General features: G+C 39.6%; 1 protein-coding gene across 2 annotated transcripts in view; it reads left to right on the forward strand.

Moving 5' to 3' along the window:
• Nucleotides 1-43: 43 nt before the first annotated feature.
• The window catches only part of KIF4A (kinesin family member 4A), a 129,177-nt gene continuing 102,733 nt past the window's right edge, over nucleotides 44-26,487 (forward strand). The window contains exons 1-7 of one of the 2 annotated variants that reach the window (XM_082609877.1): nucleotides 44-130; nucleotides 235-622; nucleotides 734-848; nucleotides 4,275-4,465; nucleotides 5,865-5,957; nucleotides 9,483-9,649; nucleotides 9,885-9,979. In XM_082609877.1, coding sequence (XP_082466003.1) covers nucleotides 503-622; nucleotides 734-848; nucleotides 4,275-4,465; nucleotides 5,865-5,957; nucleotides 9,483-9,649; nucleotides 9,885-9,979 — 781 coding nt within the window. In that variant the 5' untranslated portion in view covers nucleotides 44-130; nucleotides 235-502. The remainder of the gene's footprint in view (nucleotides 131-234; nucleotides 623-733; nucleotides 849-4,274; nucleotides 4,466-5,864; nucleotides 5,958-9,482; nucleotides 9,650-9,884; nucleotides 9,980-26,487) is intronic. The other variant, XM_082609878.1, reaches the window with a different exon arrangement.

Below are 26,487 nucleotides of genomic sequence, written 5' to 3' on the forward strand. Positions count from 1 at the left end.
CTTGCGTGCTTCGCGCACAGTTTGTCTGTGCTCCGATTGGCTGGCGCCTCCGAGAGTGATTTGAAACTTGGCGGTTAAAGCTGCGGTTGGGACAGGGCGCCGGGAGACCGGGGAAAGGACGTTTAGTTTGGTGAGTTAAGGGGGCACACCTTAGCTCAGGATCTGCCTTTCCCGGTACCCTGGGGCTTTGGTTCTTTGTTGTCGTCTCCGTTGGGCTTCTCCTTTTCATTTCAGACGCCACTTCGCTCTCTTCAGAGGGTCGGCTGACTGGCAGTCCTGTCGTGGCAAAGTCTGAGGCACAGTGACTTTCCCGAGGCAGCGATCCCGCCGGGAGCGGGAGGCTGCCACCGTAAGCTACCGCTGACTTCCCTAGCCCACCACACCCTCCGAGGAAGGCCGGAACTGAGGAGGAAAGCCTTCCCACCCCTGCCGACCTACCAAACTTAATCAGCGATCATCTTTCCCCACCCCCCCGCCGCAGAGACGGTGCCGAGGTAGGATCATGAAGGAAGAGGTGAAGGGCATTCCTGTAAGAGTGGCACTGCGATGTCGCCCTCTGGTCCCCAAAGAGATTAATGAGGGCTGCCAGATGTGCCTTTCCTTCGTACCCGAGGAACCTCAGGTGCGTAGCGAGTCCTGGGCCTGCCTCTGAACAGCTGGGGCCAAATGGCAGTGAGGGGCGTGGTCTGGCCTTTCATTTTTTTTCTTACTCCTTGTCCCTTGCCTTCTCTAGGTGGTGGTTGGTACTGACAAATCCTTTACCTACGATTTTGTGTTTGACCCCTCTACTGAACAAGAGGAAGTATTCAATACAGCAGTAGCACCACTCATAAAAGGCGTATTTAAAGGTGAGGCTGTTTGATTCTTCAAACGGTTCTTGAGCATACACTGTGTTAGGCACTGTGATTGGGTGCTGCCAATACAGGAATGGATGAAGCATGAGTCCTGCCTTCAGAAAGCCCACAGCCTAAGAACTAACCCAATATCACTTGTACCCTTGAAGCTAGTTTTATACTATATTTGCTTTCTATGGTTCTGCTCATCTTTGACTTGTATATGTTTCTATTTGTTTGTCCTGGAACCTCATTAGATTCTAAGCTGTTTGATGGGTGCTGATGAGGGCCTACTTGAGGCCCAGGCACTGCAAAGCCTGTTGAGGGATTCAGAGATAAATAACATAGCTTCTGGGCCCTGGAAGAGTTCAAAGTCCAGGCGTAAGAATGGAAATAGATGACTACATACATACTTTAAAAAAAATCTTTTTATATTTTATTGACATTTATCACTTGTGTTTTTTCTTTTGTGAATTTTAAGTTTATTTATTTATTTATTTGGCTGCGTCAGGTCTTAGTTGCAGCACACGGGATTTTCATTGCTGCGTGCAGGATCTTCGTTGCAGCATGCGAACTCTTAGCTGCAGCATGTGGGATCTAGTTCCCTGACCAGGGATCAAACCAGGGCCCCCTGCATTGGGAGCATGGAGTCTTAGCCAGTGGACCACCAAGGAAGTCCCCATACTTTTAAATACGTTAGAAATGTTAAACTTTTTGCTCCTATCTTTAAGAAAAAATATTTTTAAAGTTAAAACCTTTGAGATTTCCTAAAGCCCCCGAATACCCTGGCCAGTTAATAATCTTGATTACAGAAGCTAAGGCTTTAGTATTATTGAAGACCATGGCAAAGTTCTGAAGAAGGGAGCAGTGCCTGAGAGGTGTCTAATTGTTATTCTAGTACAGTGGTTATTCAGGATTCAAAGCAGAGGGCTATTTAAAAGAAGTAGAACCATGGCATACTAGTCCCTTAAAGTTGAAAGGGATATTTGTACATCATCTAGTCTAACTTTCCATCCAAAGAAAAATACTTTCTAGCAATATCTCTAAGTGAACTTCCAGCATCTGGTTAAAATTTTTTTCTTTGACAGGGATATCACTGGCTCATAGGGTAGTCCTGTTGATTGGTTTTGGACAACTCTAATTGTTTTAGATTATATTGAGATGAAATTTGCTTCCCTGTAATTTCTACCCAGTGATGTTAGTTCATCCCTCTAGGCAAACAGAAGCCTTCTTCCAAGCAACAGCTATTCACATTTTTTTTCACTTCTTTTTTTTTTTTTTGCGGTACGCGGGCCTCTCACTGTTGTGGCCTCTCCCGTTGCGGAGCACAGGCTCCGGACGCGCAGGCTCAGCGGCCATGGCTCACGGGCCCAGCTGCTCCGCGGCATGTCGGATCCTCCCGGACCGGGGCACGAACCCGTGTCCCCTGCATCGGCAGGTGGACTCTCAACCACTGCGCCACCAGGGAAGCCCCTTTTTCACTTCTTAAAATGATGTCATGAGCCATGGCCGCTGAGCCTGCGCGTCCGGAGCCTGTGCTCTGCAACGGGAGAGGCCACAACAGTGAGAGGCCCGCGTACCGCAAAAAAAAAACAAAAACAAAAACAAAAGAAGTGGGAAAAAAATGATGTCATGGCTCAGGATACACTGAATACTCTGTTTCAAATTTTTTAACTATTAAAGCAGTAATCTCAAACTTACAGAAATGTTGCAAGAACAGCATAAAGAACTTTTTTTTCCTGAACCATCTGACTTGAGTTGTTGACCTGATGGCCCCCTGAATACTTCAGTGTATATTTGCTACAAACAAGAACTTCGTCCTACTGTCCTACATAACTACAATATGACCATCAAAATCATGAAATTATCATTGCTACCTCACTACCATCTGGTCCTCAGACCTCATTCAAGTTTCACCAGTTGTTCCAATAATGTCCTTTGTTGCAAAAGGATCTAGTTCAAAATCATATGTTACGTTTAGTTGTACTACTTCTATAGTCTCCTTTATTATAAAACTCCTTCAGTCTTCTTTTGACTTTGATGATCATGACACTTTTGAAGATCACAGGCCAGTTATTTTGTAAACTGTTTTTCAATTTTGTTTTGTCTGAAGTTTATTTATGATTAGATTCAGGTTGTATCAATATATCTTTAGCAGGAATATCACAGAAGTGATGCTGTATTCTTCTCACTGAATTCTATCAGGCAGCACACGATTTTGATTTGTTCCATTACTATTGATGTTCATTTTGATCATTTGATTAAGGTGGTGTCTGCCAGACTTCTCCACTATAAAGTTAATCTTTTTCCTATTTACATATTTGGAGGACCATTATTTGATTCTAAGTCTCTTCTACTTAACCATCCCTCCTTTCCTTTAGCCATTCCTAAAAAAATATGGTATCCAGACCCTTCATTATCTTGTTATCTTCCTCAGAATGTACCTTTCACAGCTTAGTAAGAACACTATAGTTCTACTTTAGTATTCTTGACTTGGGAAACTATGAGAATGATAATCTTTAGAGGCAATATAAAGTAGAAAGTGATTCCAATATCTATGTGTTTTGTTAACATTGCTCTCAGTTGCAGAGATAAAGCCAGTATTTTTCAGTCAGGTCAACAGCACCCTGAGTTTTTGTAAAAAGTACTGAAACTTGGTTTCCCCATTTATTACTATATATATACATATCTGTGGTATTACAGAAGATTATGGAATGTTATTCTCTTGTCCCAGAGTCATGCCAGGTGATATTAGCAATCTATTACAGTGAAAATATCAATTTAACATCTTAAGATCTTCCAGAACATCAGGGTCTTCATTTAGGTGAATAAGTTCTTTCAAAAAGAAAAAAAAGCAAAGGACATATATCACATTGAATCATACTTAAATGATGACATTTCTATGAGGAGCCTGATAATACGGTCCAAATGCAGTCTGAGAATTCATATAGGCAAGGATGCTTTCATTGACTGTAAAAAGCAACTTAGTTGCCTTTTCAAATGAAGACTCTGTTAACCAAAGAAATACACGTTGGAAACCCTTCTATTTATGCAGCTTCTAAAACTTTCATTTAATTGCCCTAATTTAGAATTGTTCCAAGTAGAGAGAAAGTAGAATTATAAAACTCTGAATGGCTTTTAGACAGTGACTTGGCCACCTTCATTATCTCAGTCATATCTTTAAGTGTTTTACTTCCTAGCTTTTAAGGGCTATCAAGAGAGGCACACATTCAGGTTTGATATTTTTCTTCTTTGCTTATTTGGAGTAGTGCAAAGTCATGGCACTCAAATAACTTTTCTTTGTGTCTGACATTCCTAAGAGACCCTTGTGTTTAGAGAGCAGTCTCAATTTTGTTACAAGTAATTGCTGAAGGAAGTAGAGTGTATTGATTGGATGAAAATATTTGAGCATCACTGCACATGTGACTTCTATTTTGTCAGGATACAATGCAACCGTCCTGGCCTATGGGCAAACTGGCTCTGGAAAAACCTATTCGATGGGAGGTGCATACACTGCAGAGCAAGAAAATGAACCAACAGTTGGGGTCATTCCTAGAGTAATACAGCTGCTCTTCCAAGAAATTGATAAAAAGAGTGACTTCGAATTTACTCTGAAAGTATCATACTTGGAGGTAAATGATTTATCTTTAATTATTCTGAATTCAAATTTATCTTTGGGTAGAAAAATAAATACAAATCAGGTTTTTCCTGGCATGACTCAAATTAATAAATTGCATTTTTAGTAAGTTGCATTTTAATAAATTGATAGAGAAAACTTACTGGCTCAGTTGGATCTGGCTCCCACCCAGTTCTTTCCCTGTTGTCAGAATAGTCTGTTTAATCTGATTGTTAGAGGAGTTGGCATTCCCATATAAAAAGATAATAGGAATCCTTTAATTCCAGTTTGGCCTCTATTATTGATTCCCTGTAGAGTCTGTAGAAAAATATTTGATATCCCTTTAGTGTTTCGAGGCTTGAGTGATAATGCTGCTACTCTATGAAGAATGTTATAAAAATTGGGTGAAGTATTGAGCTGTGTAAGTGATGACAGAGTGTGTATTCAACAGATATTTATTGAGTACCTACATGTTACAGGCCCTGTTCTAGGTATTTGGGATATATCAGTGAACAAAACAGATAGAAGTCCCTGCCTTTGCGGGTATTTTCATTCTATTATATATCAGTATACAAGTAGACTGACCAGTTATATCTAACCTCATGACACCAGAAGCACATAGTTAGGGAATTTATGGCTTCTGGGAAACTAGCTGGTTGATTCCGTAGCAGTGATAAGATGTCTTATCTTTAAGGAGCAATAATTAAATGTATATAATTTAAACATGCAATTATAAATAGTATGTGAATACTTCATCCTGAAGTTGAATCTCAATATGTTAGTTGCTATAGGAGGTATAGAGGTGGAAGATGGGGAGTTAAACATCATTAAGATTAACCTTCTTGAAACTCTTGATTAACCCAGTTGTGGCCAAGGTGACCAAATGTAAAAATAACTTAGGAACCTGCTATATTAAATAGTAGCAACAGCAATAATAGCAAACAAACATGGTGCTTACTATGTGCAAACACTGTTTTGGTACTTAAAGTTCTGGTTGTTGTTGAAATATTGGTTGCTACCTCTCCCTTTTGCTTCCCACTTCCACCCTCCACTAAGGACCCATTGCTTACATTTTAACAAAATTGGTGAAGGTGATGTTGTCATGACACCATCAAAGAACTGAATTTGGGCACCCATGTAGCTTTCATTGTGTCTGCTATTCCTGAGAAACATTCTCTCAAGAGAGCAGTCTCAGTTTTGTTACAAGTAATATGTGAATTTATTCCTATGAGTATCAAATGGTTACATGTAGGGTTAAAATCCTTTTCTTAATTATAAAAATAATATGTTTGTTGCAAAAAATTTTTTTAATACAGAAAGTCATAAAGAATTTTAAAAATCACCTGTGGTCCCACCACTCCTCAATTACCACTGTTAACATCTTGTTTTTACCACTTTGTTTTCAACAATACCAGATTTACAATGAAGAAATCTTGGATCTTCTGTGCCCATCTCGTGAGAAAGCCCCTCAAATAAATATACGGGAGGATCCTAAGGAAGGCATAAAGGTGTGTTTTTCTCTGATTTGATGTTATTTTAAAATGTTGGCCACTACTAAAGTTCACACTCCTTTTATTTGCCACTGTGGTTTTAAATGACTACTAACATCTCAGTCTTTCAGATTTTGTGTGGTCCTAATTCCCTTTGTTAACCTAGAATTCCTAGATGGGAAATTTTGTGGGGAAGGAAGTTTTATCACCTTCCTATTACCTCTTGAGGGAATGCTAATATCAATTAAATATTTATTGGCTATTTACAGAGTTCTGAGACTGGGCTGTCCAGTATGGTAGCCACTAGCCACAAATGGCTATTTAAACTTAAATGAACTAAAATTGAATATAATTTGAAATTCAGTCCCTCAGTTACCAGCCACATATCAAGTGCTCAATAGCTACGTGACTAGTGGCTACTGTATTGGATAGCACAGATATAAAACATGGTCATAGTAAATTCTGTTAGACAACACTGTAATAGACATTGTGCTAGATCTCTGGAGTGATATTTAGAAAGTAAAACAATACAAAAATTTTAAATTTATAAGTACCATAGGAAGAAGAGATCGCTTATTTGAGAGGCTTCCATCACATGGTATAGATGTAGGCTGAGGAGCTGTAGCTGAACAAAGTTTGAGGCAAGGTTGGGAGTATTGTATACGGGAGTGGACCAAATCCAGGAGCCAGTGTTGAAAACAGGCAGAGCTTGGTTCTAGCAGCAGCTTGAGTATTCAGGAGTGGGAGAATTTGAGGTGGAAAGTGGATGAGAATAGGGTAGTACAGACTTAGGAAAACTTGGTAAAATAATACCTTATCCATCTTTCTCTCCTTCTCTTCCCTGCAGAGAAAGCTGAAATTTAGGGTGCAGGTGCTTGAGGGGCAGGTGCCTATGCTACTGAAATTTTTTTCCTTCTGGGTCGTTAAGTCATTAGCCAGGCACTAAAGCAAGGCTTGAAGAATCAAGACTTATTTTGAAAGCCTGATAAGCGTGGGATACAGAAAGACAGTTTGGATAGTGGGGATAAGAAACCTGGGTAAAATGCATGCTGTCACCAGAAAGAATGTTGGTACTGAGCCGGCTCTTGACCCAGTACTAAGATCTTTTATATGTCCTATACCAAGGCAGGAATTAAATCCCAAGCACTATTTGAGGGAAAATTTGCAATACGGAGAAGTGTTAAGTTTCTGACTCAAATTGGGAAGGGTAAGGACAAGTTTGTGAGCACTCTTCAATTGGGATGGATGGAATATAAGTAAGTAAAGAAGTAAGGTTATTCTTGTAGTAAGGAATAGCTTAAGCAGGAAAGCAGAAAATATATTCCTGGGGGTAATAAGACTAGATTGGTCTGTCTGCATTAGAGGATATGGGTTGGGAAGTAATAGGAGATATGTTAGGACCAGATTATGAAGCCAGGCTAAAGAGCTTAGTTTCTTTCCCTGTGAATAGTATGTAAGCTACTTAATACTTCCAAATGAAGGATTGCACTGGCTACTTTTACCAAGTTTTTATCTTATGTATATCTCTGACTAGGTTAGCTCCCGGGAGGTTAGGAGAGTATCTTTTTTTTTTTTTTTTTTTTTTTTTTTGCGGTATGCGGGCCTCTCACTGTTGTGGCCTCTCCCGCTGCGGAGCACAGGCTCCGGACGCGCAGGCCCAGCGGCCACGGCTCACGGGCCCAGCCGCTCCACGGCATATGGGATCCTCCCAGACTGGGGCACGAACCCGTATCCCCTGCATCGGCAGGCGGACTCCCAACCACTGCGCCACCAGGGAGGCCCAGGAGAGTATCTTAAAATCTCTTTGTACCCTCATTATCTAGCATAGGGCTTAGGAGTTTGGTGACATTTTAGGAAGCAGGATTTTCGGAAGGCTAAACAAGAATGGATTGAAAAGGAGAAAAACTAGGATGAGGAAGGAAAATTTAGGGAAACTTAGCCTTATTTTTCAGGCATGAAGTAATATGGGCCTGGATTAGGCAGGTAGATGTGGAAAGGAAAAGGAAACAATGGATACAAAAGAAGAATGACTGGGAGTTGGTGATAGGTGAGATATGGGGGAATAGCAGGAATTAAAGGCGAATCTGAGGTTTTGAGAATAGAGATCTTAGTAGAAACGAAGAAGTAGTGGAGAGAATCAGTGTTGGTGGAAGGAAGATGAGTTTAGTTTTATAATTTGCTGATGTCAAAGTGTAAGTAGCAGGCAATTTGAAGTATAGGACTAGAAATTAGGGCCACAGATATAGATTTGGGAGCTATGGGGTAATAAAATCATAGCATATTGAGGCTAGAAGGGACTTCATAATCATCTAGTTCAATCTCCAGAGGCTCCAAGAGATTTTAACTTGTACAAATTCTCCTGGGTAGATACAGTACCAAGCCTAAGACCCTGTTTTCCTGACTTCCTAATCCAGTGGAAAGTGTACCATGCTATTTTACCTAGTGAATATGAGGTATAAAATGGGTCCAAGATATAGGGAGGAACACAAGGCCACATGGAGGAGAATGTAGCAAAGAGAAATACAAATACCATAGCTATTTGTGTTGCCCTTGCTGTCCTTAGGGCCAAAACTTACCTTCACTTGGGGCTCCCTGGAAGGCACATATCCATTGCTACCATAAAATCTAGAGGTCTTTTGTAGCTCCAGTATTGACTGGCATCCTTGTTTTGGAGGTCCCCAGCAAAGATTGGAGACCTTGGTTTGCAGTGATCACAGAGTTGCTAGTTAAAACTGTCCTTATGGGACTTCCCTGGTGGCACAGTGGTTAAAAATCCGCCTGCCAATGCAGGGGACATGAGTTCGAGCCCTGGTCCAGGAAGATCCCACATGCCATGGAGCAACTAAGCCCGTGCGCCACAACTACTGAGCCTGCGCTCTAGAGCCTGCGAGCCACAACTACTGAAGCCCACACACCTAGAGCCCGTGCTCCACAACAAGAGAAGCCACCGCAATGAGAAGCCCGTGCACCGCAGCAAAGAGTAGCCCCCGCCCGCCACAGCTAGAGAAAGCCCGCACACAGCAATGAAGACCCAACGTAGCCAAAAATAAATAAAATAAAAATTTAAAACAACCCAGCCCTTATTACCATGACTATTTATTAAGGTTCTACTGGAACACTAAGGCATTATTTTTTATTTATTTATTTATTTTTATTTTATTTTTTAATAAATGTATTTATTTATTTATTTTTGGCTGTGTTGGGTCTTCGTTTCTGTGCGAGGGCTTTCTCTATTTGTGGCAAGCAGGGGCCACTTCATCGCGGTGCGCGGGCCTCTCACTGTCGTGGCCTCTCTTGTTGCGGAGCACAGGCTCCAGACGCGCAGGCTCAGTAGTTGTGGCTCACGGGCCTAGTTGCTCCGCGGCATGTGGGATCTTCCCAGACCAGGGCTTGAACCCGTGTCCCCTGCATTAGCAGGCAGATTCTCAACCACTGCGCCACCAGGGAAGCCCAAGGCATTATTATTTAAACCACCAATCCTTATATTTCTGATGAAGTATTTGAAGTAGAATCATAAGAGAGTTTTTTCTTTCTCTGAATTAGATTGTGGGACTCACTGAGAAGACTGTTTTAGTCGCCCTGGATACTGTTTCCTGTTTGGAGCAGGGCAACAACTGTAGGACTGTGGCCTCCACAGCTATGAACTCCCAGTCATCCCGATCTCATGCCATCTTTACAATCTCCATAGAGCAAAGAAAGAAAAGTGACAAGTAAGTTCAAGTTACAAGTAAGAGTCAAGATTTTTAACATTAGTTCTACTAAAGTTGAATAATAGGTTGCTTCTTGATTTGAAAAATAACCAGACATTAGTACTCTGAGCATGAGTAATGAATGGAGCCATTTGGACTGACATGAAAGAAAATGAGAGCCGGCATGTGAGCTTTGATACTCAACCTACCCTCAAGCTTGTGTACCATTCTCACTTGTGTCCTGTTATCATCACAGGAACAGCAGCTTTCGCTCCAAGCTGCATCTTGTAGACCTTGCTGGATCAGAAAGACAGAAGAAAACCAAGGCCGAAGGGGATCGTCTAAAAGAGGGTGAGAATAATTAAGGCTACAGTCGTAGATAAAAACTTCTAGTACTCTCATTGCTGTTGCTGGTGTCTTGACTGGAATATTTCAGGTCACATTCTAACAGTAGCTACAATTCAACTTTGAGGCTGATTTCAGAAACAGTGAAAAATTGTTTCTCTCCCTTGCACTCATTTTCTAATTTAGGTATGAGATTTGGATCTGGTCCTTGGTTTGGTTTCATCTGGCCCAGGCAAGTTTTAGTTTTGTTTTGTTTTACCCCCAACTACTTATAATTAAAATCAATATCCTGATTCTGTCATCCCAAGTATTCACTATCCTTCCCAGATGTTGTCACTTATAAACCTCATCAGCATGGTTTCCATATCTTCATTTAAGTGGTTGGATATAAATGATGAAGCTCCTAAGGCTAGGAGAACCCCATGGTATATGCTATTAGAAACCTGCGTCTAGCATGATAATGACCTGGTAATCTGCATGCTTTGGGAATGGTCTTTCAAGCAGTTATTAATCTAGCTAACAAAAATTAACAACCAGCTCCCATTTCTCAATTTTGTGCTTAAGGATCTCATAAAAGATTTTGTCAAATGCCTTGCTAATGTCCAGATATACTATATGTCTACCATATTTTTCATAGCTGCCAGCTTAGTAACAGTACAAAAAAGAAATAAGGATTAGCCTAAATTGACTTTTTCTAAGTGTATTCAAGCTGGCATCTAGTGCTTATTCTTCCATTTCTAGGTTCTTGCAAGCCATCCCTATAATAATCTAGAAGACTTATATCAAACTGACTGGTCTGTAATTTATGGAATTAACTTACCTCTCTTTTTTCGGAAATTGAAATTACATCTGCCCAGTCTTCCGGAACATCCTTCTCTGTGATTCCTCAAATATCATTGACATAGCTTCAGTGTTCTTGTTTGAAATTACTCTCAGTTCCCTCAGCTATAATTCATCTGGTACAAGACATTTGAACTCTTATTAAAGTAGTTGAGTTCTTGCTTACTACCTTACTACAATGAGTTCTTTACTCATATTGGGCTTCAGTTCCCTCTTGGGAACTGAGAAGGCAGAAGCAGAAATAGTAATTGAGGAATTTTACCTCTTTGTCATCTATCATTATTATACTGCTGGCACAGGGCAGAGACCTATTTCTTCCTCATTCAGCTTTTTGTTCTGAATGTATTTAAAAGTGCCCTTTTTGTTCTATGTTTGTACTTTGAGATTTATCCTTCTAAGACTAGTTTTAAAGGTTCTTTTGCCTCCTCTATCTTTTTTTAGGTGTACAGTCTGAGGTTTTTTTGTTTTTTAAATTAATTTATATATTTATTTTTGGCTGTGTTGGGTCTTTGTTGCTGCACGCAGGCTTTCTCTAGTTGCGACAAGCAGGGGCTACTCTTCATGGCGGTGCGCGGGCAGTGGCTTCTCTTGTTGTGGAGCACGGCTCTAGGCACTCAGGCTCAGTAGTTGTGGCACACGGGCTTAGTTGCTCTGCCGCATGTGGGCTCTTCCCAGACCAGGGCTCGAGCCCGTGTCTCCTGCGTTGGCAGGCGGATTCTTAACCACTGCACCACCAGGGAAGCCCTCTGAGTTTTTTTTAACAGCTTTATTGAGATATAATTCACATGCCATAAAATTCACCTGTTTAAACTGTACATTTCAATGGACTTTTGTCTATTCAGAGTTGCGCAGCCATCACCACAATCTAATTTTAGAACATTTTCATCACCTCCAAAAAGAAACTCATACCCATTAGCAGTCACTCCCCATCCCAGCCCCCTTTTCTAGCCCTAGGCAACCACTAACCTATATTTCATACAAATGGAATCCTATAATTTATGGTCTTTTGTGACTGTCTTATTTCACTTAACATAAGGTTTTCAAGGATCATCCATGTTGCAGTGTGTATCATCACTTCATTTTATTGCTAAATCATATTCCATTGTACAGATATACAACATTTTGTTTGCCCATTCATCAGTTGTATCCAATTTGACTATTTTGAATATTGCTCTGTGAACATCTATATATAAGTTTTTGTGTGGACAAGTGTTTTAATTTCTCTTTAGGTATAACCGAGGAGTGTTATACGTGGGTCATATGGTAGCTGTTTAAATTTCTTTAAAAAAAATTAATATGTAATTAATATACCATAAAACCCACTTTTTTAAAGTGTACAATTCAGTGATTTTTTAGTATATTCACAAAGTTGTACAACTATCACCACAATAAATTTTAGAATATTTTCATCACCCCCAAAAGAAACCTATACCCATTAGCAGTCACTCATGTTTTTCCATTGTCCACCCCCTGCCACCCCACCTCCAGGCAGTGACTAATTCTTCTGTCTTTATGGATTTGCCTATTCTGGACATTTCATATAAATGTAATCATGCAATATGTGATCTTTTGTGACTGGATTCTTTCATTTAACATCTTTTCAAGGTTCATCATGTTGTAACATGTATCAGTGCTTCATTCCTTTTTACTGCCAAACAATATTCCACTACATGAATATATTAAGTTTTTATTTATCCATTCACTTGTTGACGGACATTTGGGTTGTTTCCACTTTTGGTTTTTATAGTAATGCTGCTATGAGCACTGATGTATAAGTTTTCGTGTGGATGTGTATTTTTATTTCTCTTGGGTATACACCTAAGTGGAATTGCTCAGTCAAATGATAACTCTATGTTTAACTTTTTGAAGAACTGTCAGACTGTTTTTCATAGCAACTGTACCTATTCTACCTTCTTACCAGCAATATATAAAGGATTGTAATTTCTCCATATTCTTAGTTTTATTATGTCTTTAATTATAGCCATCCTAGTGAGTATGAAGTGGTACCTCATTGTGGTTTTGGTTTGCATTTCCCTGACGGCTAATAATGTTTCATGCGCTTCTTGGCAATTCGTGTATCTTCTTTGGAAAAATGTCTATTCAGATTCATTGCCCATTTTTTATTTTTTTTATTTTTTTTTTTTTTGCGGTATGCGGGCCTCTCACTGTTGTGGCCTCTCCCGTTGCGGAGCACAGGCTCCGGATGCGCAGGCCCAGCGGCCATGGCTCACGGGCCCAGCCGCTCCGCGGCATATGGGATCCTCCCAGACCGGGGCACGAACCCGTATCCCCTGCATCGGCAGGCGGACTCTCAACCACTGCGCCACCAGGGAGGCCCCATTGCCCATTTTTTAAATTGGGTTATTTATCTTTTTATTGTTGAGTTGTGTGTGTTCTTTACACATTCTGGATACTAGCCCCATATCAGTTATATTATGCTTTGCAAATGTTTTCTTCCATTCTTTGGGTTGCTTTTTCACTTTATTGATGGTGTCCTTTGAAGCACACATTTAAAATTTTTAGATGAATTCCATTCATCTGTTTTTTCTCTTGTTGCTTGGTGTTTGGCATCATATCTAAAACATCATTGCCTAATCCAAGGTCACAAAGATTTACGTCTCTGTTTTCTTCTAAGAGTTTTATAGTTTTCAATGTTATATATAGGTCGGAGATCCATTTAGAGTTAATTTTTTTTTTTTTTTTTTTTTTGCTGTACGCGGGCCTCTCACTGTTGTGGCCTCTCCCGTTGCAGAGCACAGGCTCCGGACGCACAGGCTCAGCGGCCATGGCTCACGGGCCCAGCCGCTCCGCGGCATATGGGATCCTCCCAGACCGGGGCACGAACCCGCATCCCCTGCATCGGCAGGCGGACTCTCAACCACTGCGCCACCAGGGAGGCCCCTAGAGTTAATTTTTGTATATAGTGTAGAGTGGCAGTCCAAACTTTAATCTTTTGCATGTAGATATTCAGTTATCCCAGCATCATTTGTTGAAAAGACTATTCTTTACCCATTGAATTGTCTTGGCATCCTTGTCAAGAAGCAGTTGGACTCTCAGTTCTATTCCATTCATCTATATGTGTATCCTTATGCCATTACTACACTGTCCTCATTACTGTAGCTTTGTAATAAATTTTGAAATGGGGAAGTGTGAGGGCTCCAACTTTGTTCTTTTTCAAGATTGTTTTGGCTGTTCTGGGTCCTTTGCATTTTCATATGAATGTTAGGGTCAGCTTGTCATATTCTGCAAAGAAGCCAGCTGGGATTTTCACAGGGATTGTGTTGAATCTGTAGGTCAATTTAGGGAGTGTTGGCATCTTTCAGTTCTTTCAAGTCCTTCAATTCATAAACATCAGAGGTCTTTCCATTTATTTAGGTCTTCTTTAATATCTTTCAACAGAATTTTTTTTAATTTTCGGAGTACAAGTTTTACACTTCTTTTGTTAAATTTATTCCTAAATATTTTATTCTTTTCAATGCTTTTGTAAATGGAATTGTTTTTACTTAATTTCATTTTCTAACTATTTATTGAGCTTTGTATATTGATCTTGTGCCTGCAAGCTTGCTAAGCTTGTTATTTCTAATAGTTTTTTGATGGATTCTTCAGGATTTCTGTTTACAAAATCATGTCATCTGTGAACAGAGATGGTTTTGCTTCTTCCTTTCTGGTCTGGATACCTTTATTTCCTTTTCTTGCTTAACTGTCCTGGCTAGAACCTCCAGTACAGTGTTGAATAGAAGTGGCGTGAGTGGATGTTGTTGTCTTGTTCCTGATCTTAGGGGAAAAGCATTCAGTCTTTTTTTTTCTTTTTTTTTTTGCGGTACGCGGGCCTCTCACTGATGTGGCCTCTCCCGTTGCGGAGCACAGGCTCCGGGTGCACAGGCTCAGCGGCCATGGCTCATGGGCCCAGCCACTCTGCGGCATGTGGGATCTTCCTGAACTGGGGCACGAACCCGTGTCCCCTGCATCGGCAGGCCGACTCTCCACCACTGTGCCACCAGGGAAGCCCCAGTCTTTTACTATTAAGTATGATGTTAGCTGGGGGGTTTTCACAGATGCCCCTATCAGGTTGAGGAAATTCCCTTCTATACCTAGTTCATTGAGCGTTTTTATCATGAATTTGTCAAATGTTTTCTCATCATCTATTGACATGATCACGTTATTTTGGTTCTTCTGTTGGTATATTACATTAATTGCTTTTTGGATGCTAAACCATCTTGTATTCCTAAAATAAATCTAACTTACTGTTTTTATACCTTTAATGACTTTACTGGACTAATTCTACAACTCCCCATAGTTTGTGGTCACAGAAGTGTCTGCTCAGTTACTTTAGTAGTTAGCTAGTGATTGGTCTCATTTCCTTAAATGCCTTGAACCTATAACTCTGCCACCATTTGCCTAGGGCTCTGAGTTTGTGTTGCGGCTTACCTTCAATGCTAAGGTTCTTTACAATCTGTCTTAGTCTTTACTTCTTGAGCAGGGTCTCAAAGTCAGCCAGAGGTACAAGATGAGGGCCTTTTAGGTCTTTACTGACATTTTTAGGTCTTTCCTGAGCATGCACATGGCTTTCTCCAGCAATATATCAGAGCTTTTTAAAGTCCCCAGTGGACTAGAGGTGGGATAGGGACGGTGGGAGGGAGACGCAAGAGGGAGGGGATATGGGGATATATGTTTACGTATAGCTGATTCACTTTGTTATAGAGCAGCAACTAATACAACAATGTAAAGCAATTATACGCCAATAAAGATGTTAAAAAATAAATAAAATAAAATAAAGTCCCCAGTGGAGGGACTTCCCTGGTGGTGCAGTGGTTAAGAATCCGCCTGCCAGTGCAGGGGACATGGGTTCGAACCTTGGTCCGGGAAGATCCCACATGCCGTGGAGCAACTAAGCCCGTGCGCCACAACTACTGAGCCCACGTGCCACAACTACTGAAGCCCGAGTGCCTAGAGCCCATGCTCTGCAACAAGAGAAGCCACAATGAAAAGCCCGTGCACTACAACGAAGAGTGGCCCCCACTTGCTGCAACTAGAGAAAGCCCGCACACAGCAACAAAGACCCAACACAGCCAAAAATAAATAAATAAATTTATTTTTTAAAAAATTATAAAAAAAATAAAGTCCCCAGTGGACATTTCACTCCCCAGATCTTCCTTTTAAGTTTTCAGCCAGGCTCTTGTTTGACCATGGCTATTAAGTTGGGTGTGTATCATCACCAGATATTTTTCTATATACGTATATATATATGCACATTTAGTAATACATTTGTTATATGCCTTTTAAAATTTTGGCATTGTTAAATCAATTTATTTCCTTTTAATTACACAAGTAATACATGAATCAATTCCTGGTATACAAACATAAGCAATATGGATGAAGATAAAATCCCCCCTGATTTACCACCTAATCCTAATCTAGAGGTAACTACTTTTACCTGCCTGGTGGGTAGCATTCAAGTTTTTCTGTGTATATATTTTTATTGGTGTTTCCTGTTGGTTTTTTTTTTTTTGCGGTATGCGCCTCTCCTGTTGCGGAGCACAGGCTCTGGACGTGCAGGCTCAGCGGCCATGGCTCACGGGCCTAGCCGCTCTGTGGCATGTGGGATTTTCCCGGACCGGGGCACGAACCCGTGTCCCCTGCATCAGCAGGTGGACTCTCAACCACTGCGCCACCAGGGAAGCCCTTTCCTGTTGTTTTTAAAGATAGATGCTATCATACTTCATATATTGTTTTTCAGCTTGCTTTTATCTCAGCAATATATGTTTGAAATCTTTTTGTATTAGTATATAAGTCTACCTCATTTTTACAACTGCTATCTAGGATTCCACAGTATACAAAGTCTACCTTTAGTTTAACTATTCCTATTTTGACTGACATTTAGATTGTTCAGTTTCTGGCTATTGCAAAATGATGCCTCAGTCAATAACCTTGTATGTGATATACAAGTGAGAGTATTCTCTAGGTTATATACGTGGAAGAGGAATTGCTAGTTTGAAGGGTGTGCACATTTCAGATTTTTAAATACTGCTAAATATTGTCCTCTAAAATGTCTGTCCCAGTATGCACATACCTACAATATATGAGACTGTGTTTCACTGTACCATTGACAATATTGGATATTATTGACCTTTTTTATTTTCCCCTATCTTGAACATTGCATGTTATTTTTTTAGAACTTGTATTTCCCCAATTACTTATGAAATTAAGCATCTTTTTATGTTACTGGCCATTTCTCTTTCCATTTCTGTGAATTCCCTGCTCATACCCTTTGTTTTGATTTGGTTTTTTTCTTTCAGGTTGACTTTTTCTTGTTTTTCTTGTTATTTTTCCTGTTGACTTTAGGAGTTATTTCTGTATTCTAGATATTAATCCCTTGTTGCATATATTTTTCTTAGTCTCATTTTTTAACTTTGTTAATCTTTCGATTCATGTCTTATGTGTGTATTTCTTCCTATATACTTTTTTCTTGAGGTAAAGTTTATACGCAATAAAATGCACATATTTTAAATGCTCAATTTCTTGAGTTTTGATAGTTGTATGCCCTCATGTAACTACAACCAAAACATGATAAAAAACATTTCCATCTCCCCTAGAAAGTTCTCTTGTGCTCTTTCCAGTCAATCCACCCTTCCCACATTCCAGTTTAAGCAACCACTTTCTGACTTCTGTCACCATAGATTAATTTTACATGTTCTTAGACTTCATATAAATGGAATAATATAATTTTTTCATGTGTCTGGCTTCTTTTGCTCATCTTAAGATTTTTTGGGCAGATTTTTTTCATGTTCTTGCTTTGATTAATAATGTGTTCCTTGGGCTTCCCTGGTGGCGCAGTGGTTGAGAGTCTGCCTGCTAATGCAGGGGACACGGGTTCGTGCCCTGGTCTGGGAGGATCCCACGTGCCGCGGAGCGGCTGGGCCCGTGAGCCACAACTACTGAGCCTGCGCATCTGGAGCCTGTGCTCCGCAACAAGAGAGGCCGCGATAGTGAGAGGCCCGTGCACCGCGATGAAGAGCGGCCCCCGCTTGTCACAACTAGAGAAAGCCCTCGCACAGAAACAAAGACCCAACACAGCAAAAATAAATTAATTAATTAATAAACTCCTACCCCCAACATCTTTAAAAAAAAATAATGTGTTCCTTTGTACTGCTGAGTAGTATTCCATTGTATGATTATACTACTATTTGTTCTTCAAGTTTCCTATTGATGGAAATTAGGGTTATTTCCAGTTTTTAGCTATTATGAATAAGGCTGCCCTGAACATTCGTGTACAGGTCTTTTTGTTAACATACATCTTCATTTCTCTTGGGTAATTACCTAGGAGTGGAAGAGGTAGATATATGCTTCATTTTATAAGAAAGTGCCTAACAGTTCTGTAATATGGTTTGTACTGTTTTATACTCCAGCAATGTTATTGAAAGTTCCATCTTATCACAGCTTCATAAATAAAGATGGTGTCTTAGAAATTCTAGTGGGTGTCAAATACATCTCATCATAGTTTTTTGTTGTTTGTTTTTGGTTTTGTTTTGTTTTGTTTTGCTGCACCACGCAGCTTGTGGGATCTTAGTTCCCAGACCAAGGACTGAACCTGGGCCACGGCAGTGAAAGTGCTGAGTCCTAACTACTGGACCGCCAGGGAATTCCCCATCATAGCTTTTTAAAAAAATTTTATTAAAGTATAGTTGATTTACAATGTTTTGTTAATTTTTGCTGTACAGCAAACTGACTCAGTTTATACATATATATATATATATTCTTTTTCATATTCTTTTCCATTATGGTTTATCATAGGATATTGACTATAGTGTGCTATACAGTAGGACCTTGTTGTTTAATATAATAGCTTACATCTACTAATCCCAAACTCCCAATCCTTCCCGCCCCTACTCCCTCCTCCCCCTTGGCAACCACAGGTTTGTTCTCTATGTCTGTGAGTCTGTTTCTCTTTCATAGGTATGTTCATTTGTGTCGTATTTTAGATTCCACATATAAGTGATATCATATGGTTATTTGTCTTTCTCTTTCTGACTTACTTCACTTAGTATGATAATCTCTAGGCTCATCCATGTTGCTGCAAATGGCATTATTTCATTCTTTTTTATGGTTGAGTAGTATTCAGTTGTATATATGTACCACATCTTCTTTATCCATTCATCTGTCGATGGACATTTAGGTTGTTTCCATGTCTTGGCTATTGTGAATAGTGCTGCTATGGACATAGGGGTGCATGTATTTTTTTTTTTTTTCGCGGTATGCGGGCCTCTCACTGTTGTGGCCTCTCCCGTTGCGGAGCACAGGCTCCGGATGCGCAGGCCCAGCGGCCATGGCTCACGGGCCCAGCCGCTCCGCGGCATATGGGATCCTCCCAGACCGGGGCACGAACCCGTATCCCCTGCATTGGCAGGCGGACTCTCAACCACTGCGCCACCAGGGAGGCCCGCATGTATCTTTTTGAATTATAGTTTTGTCTGGATATATGCCCAGGAATGGGATTGCTGGATCATATGGCAACTCTATTTTTAGTTTTTTGAGGAACCTCCATACTGTTTTCCATAGTGGCTGCACCAACTTACATTTGTACCAATAGTGTAGGAGGGTTCCCTTTTCTCCACACCCTCTCCAGCATTTGTTATTTGTAGGCTTTTTAATGATGGCCATTCTGACCAGTGTGAGGTGGTATCTCATTGTAGTTTTGATTTGCACAAAAATTTTAATTTTGATGAAGTTCAGTTTATCGTTTTTTTTCTTTAATGCTTAGAGCTGTTGGTATCCTATCCAAGAAACCTTTGCATACCCAAAGTGATGACAATAATTTCCTATGTTTTCTACTTGAAGCTTTATAGTTTTAGCTTTTACATTAGTTGTATAATCTATCTTGAATTAGTTTTTGGTTATAAAGTGAAATAGGGGTTGAAGATCATCCTCCACCCCCCATGAATATCCAGTTCTTTTAGCACCATTTATTAAAAAGAAGGTCCTTTACCTACTGAATTGACTTAGTATCTTGGTGTATTGAGTTGACCATATGTGTGTGTGTCTATTTCTGGACACTATTCTGCCCTATTAGTGAATTTGTTTATTCTTAAACCTTTTATTTATTTTTTTATTTTTATTATTTATTTATTTTTGGCTGCGTTGGGTCTTTGTTGCTGCATGAGGGCTTTCTCTAGTTGCTGCGAGTGGGGGCTACTCTTTGTTGCAGTGCGTGGGCTTCTCATGATGGTGGCTTCTCTTGTTGCGGAGCACGGGCTCTAGGCGCACAGGCTTCAGTAGTTGTGGTACGCAGGCTCACTAGTTGTGGCTCACAGGCTCTAGAGTGCAGGCTCAGTAGTTGTGGCGCACGGGCTTAGTTGCTCCGCAGCATGTGGGACCTTCCCGGACCAGGGCTCGAACCCGTGTCCCCTGTATTGGCAGGCAGATTCTTAACCACTGCGCCACCAAGGAAGTCCCAAACCTTTTAATAAATACAGTTCATCACAGTATATTTTAATCTCTGGGAGGGCAAGTTTCACCTCACTTTTCTTTTATCAGAACTGTTTTGATTATTTTCTTGTCCAGGTGAATTTTAGAATCAAGTTGTCAGGTTCTGTGAAAAATCTTTTTGGGATTTTTATTGAGAACTTAAATTCAGCTTATAGATTAAGTATAACTGAGCCTACCCATCCATGAGCATGATCTCTCTGCATTTATTCAAGTCTTCTTTTATGTCTTTCAGTAAGCTTTGTAGTTTTCTTAATGTAATTCTTACACCACATATCCTGGTAGGCCTATTCTGGAATATTATAGTTTTTGTTGCTATTTGAATACCTCTTTTTCTATTTTTATTTTCTAATCCTGTTTAAGAAAAGTATTAATTTTCAAATTTCCGTCTTATATCTAACCACATGTCTGAATTGCATTCTTAGTTTCTCATAATTTGTCAGTTGTGCTTCTTGGATTTCCTAGGTAGGTATTCACATTATTTTCAAGTACATACTTTGGCCTCTTCCTTTCCAACATTTATATCTTATTTCTTTTCATATCTTTTTCAGTGTAGGGTTGAATAGTACCAATGATAGTAACCATTCTCATCTTTTTTTTTCTTTTTTCTTGCTCTAACCAGAACATTGCTAGTGTTTCACCTTAATCTACTGGCAGATAGCCTTTATCAACTTAAGGAAGTGACCTTTTAGTCCTAGTTTGCTAAGAATTATATATTTTTAAAATAAGAAATGAGTATTGAATTTTATCATTGATTGGGAATTAATGAACATGTAGTTTTTCTTTTTTTCAACCTATTGATAGAATAAATTGTAAAAATAAATTTTCTGTCATTGAATCATCCCCAATTGATCATGATAAATTACTCTTTCTGTACATTGCAGGATTCACGTACTAGTTTCCAATTTAGGGTATTTATATATCTGTTCCTATGAGAGAGTAACCTATAACTTTTTTTTGTATGTATGCTCTCCTTGTTTTGGTTCGAAGATTTTGCCAAGTTTATATATATATATATTTAATTTATTTTTGGCTGCATCTGGTCTTCGTTGCTGTGTGCAGGCTTTCTCTAGTTGTGGTGAGCGGGGGCTACTCTTCGTTGCAGTGCGCAGACTTCTCATTGCGGTGGCTTCTCTTGTTGCAGGGCATGGGCTCTAGGCACACGGGCTTCTGTAGTTGCAGCACGCAGACTCTAGAGCACAGGCACAGTAGTTGTGGCACACGGGCTTAGTTGCTCCACGGCATGTGGGATCTTCCCAGACCAGGGATCGAACCTGTGTCCCCTGCATGGGCAGGTGGATTCTTAACCACTACGCCACCAGGGAAGTCCCAAAAGCTCTATTTAAAACTATACATTTTCCTCTAAGTACCACTTGGATATAATCGTATAATTTTGAGAAATAGTACTCTAACTGTTCATTTTTAAATAGGAGATTTCCTTTTTAATTTCCTCTTTAACCTAAGAGTTAGGTAGAAGGTGTCTCTGTGTATTCTTTTGTTGTTAATTTCTGATTTATTGCATTATGATCAGTGAATGTGTGTGATTTCTGTTTTTTGAAATTTTGTCTGACTCTTGTTTGAGCTTTGTTAATATTCCATGTATATTTGAAAAGAGTGTGTTTTTTGTTAGGTATATAGTTCTATGTATACCTATTAGATAAACTCATTAATTGTATTATTCAGAGTCTCCATGTCCTGTCTTGTTATTTACTTAATATGCTATTTTCTTACATTATGACCAAGGATTTGTCAATTTCTCCTTGTATTTCTTTATGTATTTTATATATATATATATATATATATATATTTTTTTTTTTTTTTTTTTTTTTTTTTTTTTTTGCGGTACGCGGGCCTCTCACTGTTGTAGCCTCTCCCGTTGCGGAGCACAGGCTCCGGACGCGCAGGCTCAGCGGCCATGGCTCATGGGCCTAGCCGCTCTGCGGCATGTGGGATCTTCCCAGACTGGGACACGAACCCATGTCCCCTGCATCGGCAGGCGGACTCTCAGCCACTGCGCCACCAGGGAAGCCCCCTGTATTATATATTTTTAAGCTATGTTGCTAGCTGCATAAAGTGTCATGGCATATGTCTTCTTAGATGATTATGTCTATTTTGTCTGATTAATATATCTTCACCTACTTTCTCTTTGTTAGCCCTTGCTTGGTATGTCTTTTTGCATCCCTTAATTGAAACCATGTATCTTGAGTTCATTCATTCATTCATTCATTTATGCCCAATCGGGTGTTCTCTTTTAACAGAAGGTTTTATTCTACATGTTTTTATGTTTGTGCTTGGACTTATTCCTGCCATATCATTGGCTACTAGCCCAATGGCCTACTCCTACTTTGGTACTACAACCAATTACCTTGATTGTTGTCCGAAGGCTCCCTCTTGTTTGCTGGATCCACTACCTTCAAGTCTACACTACCCTTAGAGTTGGTACCACCTTTTCATAGCAGTTCTCCTGTATATTTTTTCTTCTGTTAGTCCAATTCATCTGCTTTCAGTCTCAAGGATTTTGCCATTTCTGATCCACCAGTGATAGATTCAGAAGTGGCTGCTGGGCCATTCCAGATTGGTAGGTGGCAGATTTAATAAGCAAGGGAACTTAACATGAGGCTTGTGTTGGGCAGCTGCAAGACAAGTGGATCTCCACACCTGCCCACCAGAATCTTAAAGTTTATATAGAGGCTTAACTGAGTTTAGTCATGTGCACTGTCCATATGGTCTCAATACGACCTTACTCTCTCGAGACTGCATTCTTGAAAATGGCTCTAGCTGTGGGAATGGTGGACAGCACATAAGTTCCAAGGACAGGGAAGGGGATGAGGAGCCCCCAGATGCCCAGGTCCATTTCATGGGTCAATCTGTGGTAATATCCTCTCTAGTATTACTGAGTCCAAGCTTGAACTAACTGCTCGCTGCACAACAGGCCAATAAATAGAAAGATGCATTGTTGGGGCAAAGAATAGTGACTTTATTCGGAAAGCCAGCAGATCAAGAAGATGGTGGACTAGTATCCCAAAGAACCATCTTCCCGGAGTTAGAATTCAAGCTTCTCTTATACTAAAAGGGGTGCGTGTGTATGGTTGTTGCTACAAACTTCTTGGTGCCAGAATCCATTGATCTTGTAGCTGTCTAAGTAGGTCTGGTCACAGTGTTCCTATAAACCTCCAATAAGACAAATGGTATTCTCTGTTCTGCAACATTTTATCTCTATATGAATGGAAAAGTGTTACATCTTTAAAGGGCAGAGCCTTGAGAATGGGCTATCCTGTATATTTCAGGCTACAAGCAACATTCTTAACTTGTAGCAAAAGCAATAGAATACAAAGGTTAAAGTAAAAGAAACAGATCCGTTATGGAATCAGATTTGTTCTTCCCCATTACACCATGACCTCCTCCAACATTACCGTCCTTCTCCAGAAGTCTCTTCAGGTCTGGATGGTGTGATTAGGGCCAATTGTCCCCTTCTGAACTGTGGTCTTTGATATAAAAGGCTCAGATGGGCTGGCTTTCAGTCACATGCCCACTCTGAACTACAGGTGGGGTCAAATACTCCACCCTCTCTCCAAGTAAACCCATAGATTGAGGGTTGGGGAGAGAATAATTTTAAGTAAAATGTGCTGTTTCCAGAAGAAGGATCAAACTACACTGAGTAAACAAAAAGTATATGTGCCTATTAGCAGTAAATAATGGTTCGTTCAAGTCATTTAGATAATTAAATGCCAAAAGTAGGAGTTGAAATTATATGTTCTAGGTAATAGGAAACTATTAATCATGGATATAAAGATCTGTTCTCAAAGAATTCTATAGGCTCTTAGAGGAAAGGCAGTGAGTTTATATTTTTTACCATTGTATCCTCAAAACTTAGAATGGTACCTGGCACAGAATGACTGCATAATATATTTGCTGATTGGAGTTAATGTAACTGACTTGAACAATTAATTATCGGTCCCTGTGAGATACCACACAAAACTTTTCAATCTAATCTTACATCTTATCTTTCTTATCCACTCTCAGAATTTTAAACTAATTTCTATTATAATTCTATGTATGGTGATAAATAATATACCTAAATCTCCTGCCTTAACTGCTTCTCTGAACATCTTAACCATAATGAAACTTTCCTTTTAGACTAGTTTTCTCACTAGTTCAGAATGTTTAAAACTGAACGCATTACCAGTTCTCCAAAGTTTGTTTCTTTTTCTAAATATCAATTTAATATATTACACCACCTTGTGTGTTTGGACTTAATTACAAAAGCTTGAAATCTAAAATCATTTCAGATCTTTCTTTTCTATCTCTCTGTGCTTGAACAAGTGTGAACTTGTGAAAAAGTTCCCCCAATTCTACTGCCTCACTATTTTTCATATCTGTGTCCTCCAGCCTAATCAATTGCAGGAACTTAGTAGGTGCCTTATATAATGTGTGGATTATCAAAATAATTACCCTTATTTTTCAGCTTTATTGAGGTTTAATTGACAAATAAAATTGTAAGATATTAAAGTGTACAATGTGATACTTTGATATATTTATACATTGTGGAAGGATTACCCCCCTTGAGTTAATTAACACATTGATCCCTTTTTTTTTGGTGAGAGTATCTACATTTAAGTTGTACTCTTGGTAACTTTCAATTATACAATACAGTATAATCAATTTTAGTCACCATGCTATACATTAGATTCTCAGACCTTATTAATCTTATAACTGAAAATTTGTACTTTTTTACCAACCTTTTCCTGTTTCCCCCATCCCCAAGCCCCTGGCAACCACTTTTCTGCTCTCTGTTTCTGTGAGTTCAATTTTTTTTTGTATGTCCACCTATAAATGATATCATACAGTAAAAGAAAAAAAAAAAGTGGCTGCCGGCTTTCTCACTTGGCAGCATTTTCAAAGACTTTTAGGCGCTCTCAAAGGAATTTAACTCAATTTCATTAGAGAGTTTTGCCCCTACATTCCAGGTTCCTTTTTTTAACTTCAGAGCTTCAATTTCCTCATTTGTATAATAGGATTTGAATATATACCCCCACAAAGATGTGAGGATTAAGTGAACTCATATTGTAAAAAAATGTAACATAATTCCTAGTATATATTAGCCTCTTAATAATTATTAATTCCATCTTCTGTGGTTTCACTTGCTCTGAGTGGTGGTTAATAAGGAATATAGGGGCCCTACTGATATTTATAAACAAGCTCAGATGAACTAAGACCCCCTAGGAGCTTGCTAGGGTGCTTGTCATCATTTGAGGTAGATTTTTGAGGGTGGAAGAGGCTTGTGGGTATGTGACTTGTACCAGCGGAATTAAGTTTTCTTTAGCTAACAAAATATCATTCCCAAAGCCAAGCCCCCCACTGTTAGAGGGAATCATTTTCTACCTATCAAGAGCTAAGAAGGTTGCTAGCCCCTCTAGGATATTTTCAGAGGGTGGATATGGCTCATCAGAATTTTGTTGCATATTGCATTACTGGGGGTGGAGGAAGGAGGTGTACTCAAGTGCCAGGTTTGATTTATGAGGCAAAGAAGTTTATGACAAAATCACAATTGAGTCGTAGATCAAGTGGGAGATACCATTAGCTGAAAGGGAAGCTAGTGAGAAAGCAAGACACAGGTATATAGGAAGCAGACAGCAGAGAGAACGATAACGAGTTTGATTTTGGATGTGTCAGATTTGGAATGCATATTAGAAAAGTCCAGGAAGAAAGGGGAAATTCAGAACTAGAACTTAAAAGCAACGTCTGGGCTGGAGATAAATATTTGGAATCTAAGGGTGAGGTTGCCCAGAGAGAGTTTTATAGAGAAAGACTAGATATTAAGAGAGCCAGCACTAAATATTAGTGAGGAGCACTAATATTTAAGAGTCAAGAGTAAAGGAGCCAGTTAAAGAGGTTCAAGGGACACAGGATAGTAGTAGTTAAAAAACCAAAGTAAGAGTTTCTAGGACGAAGGGATTGTTACCTGAGTCAAATGTTTCAGAGTGGTTACATAAGATGAGGACTGAAAAGAAACGGATTTGTCCACTGAGGTTTTGGTGATCAGTTGAGTGGTAAGGAATCGGGGCAGGTTGCATCAGATTGAGGTGTGAATGTAACTACCATTCTGAATATGGTGTTTATCTTTTCCATTAATTTCCTTATTCTTGTATCCCTTAATGATATGTAGTGATATTTTGCCTGTTTCTAAACTTTTC

Source organism: Mesoplodon mirus, assembly GCF_964341445.2.
Source record: "Mesoplodon mirus genome assembly, chromosome: X".
Classification (NCBI taxonomy): domain Eukaryota; kingdom Metazoa; phylum Chordata; class Mammalia; order Artiodactyla; family Ziphiidae; genus Mesoplodon; species Mesoplodon mirus.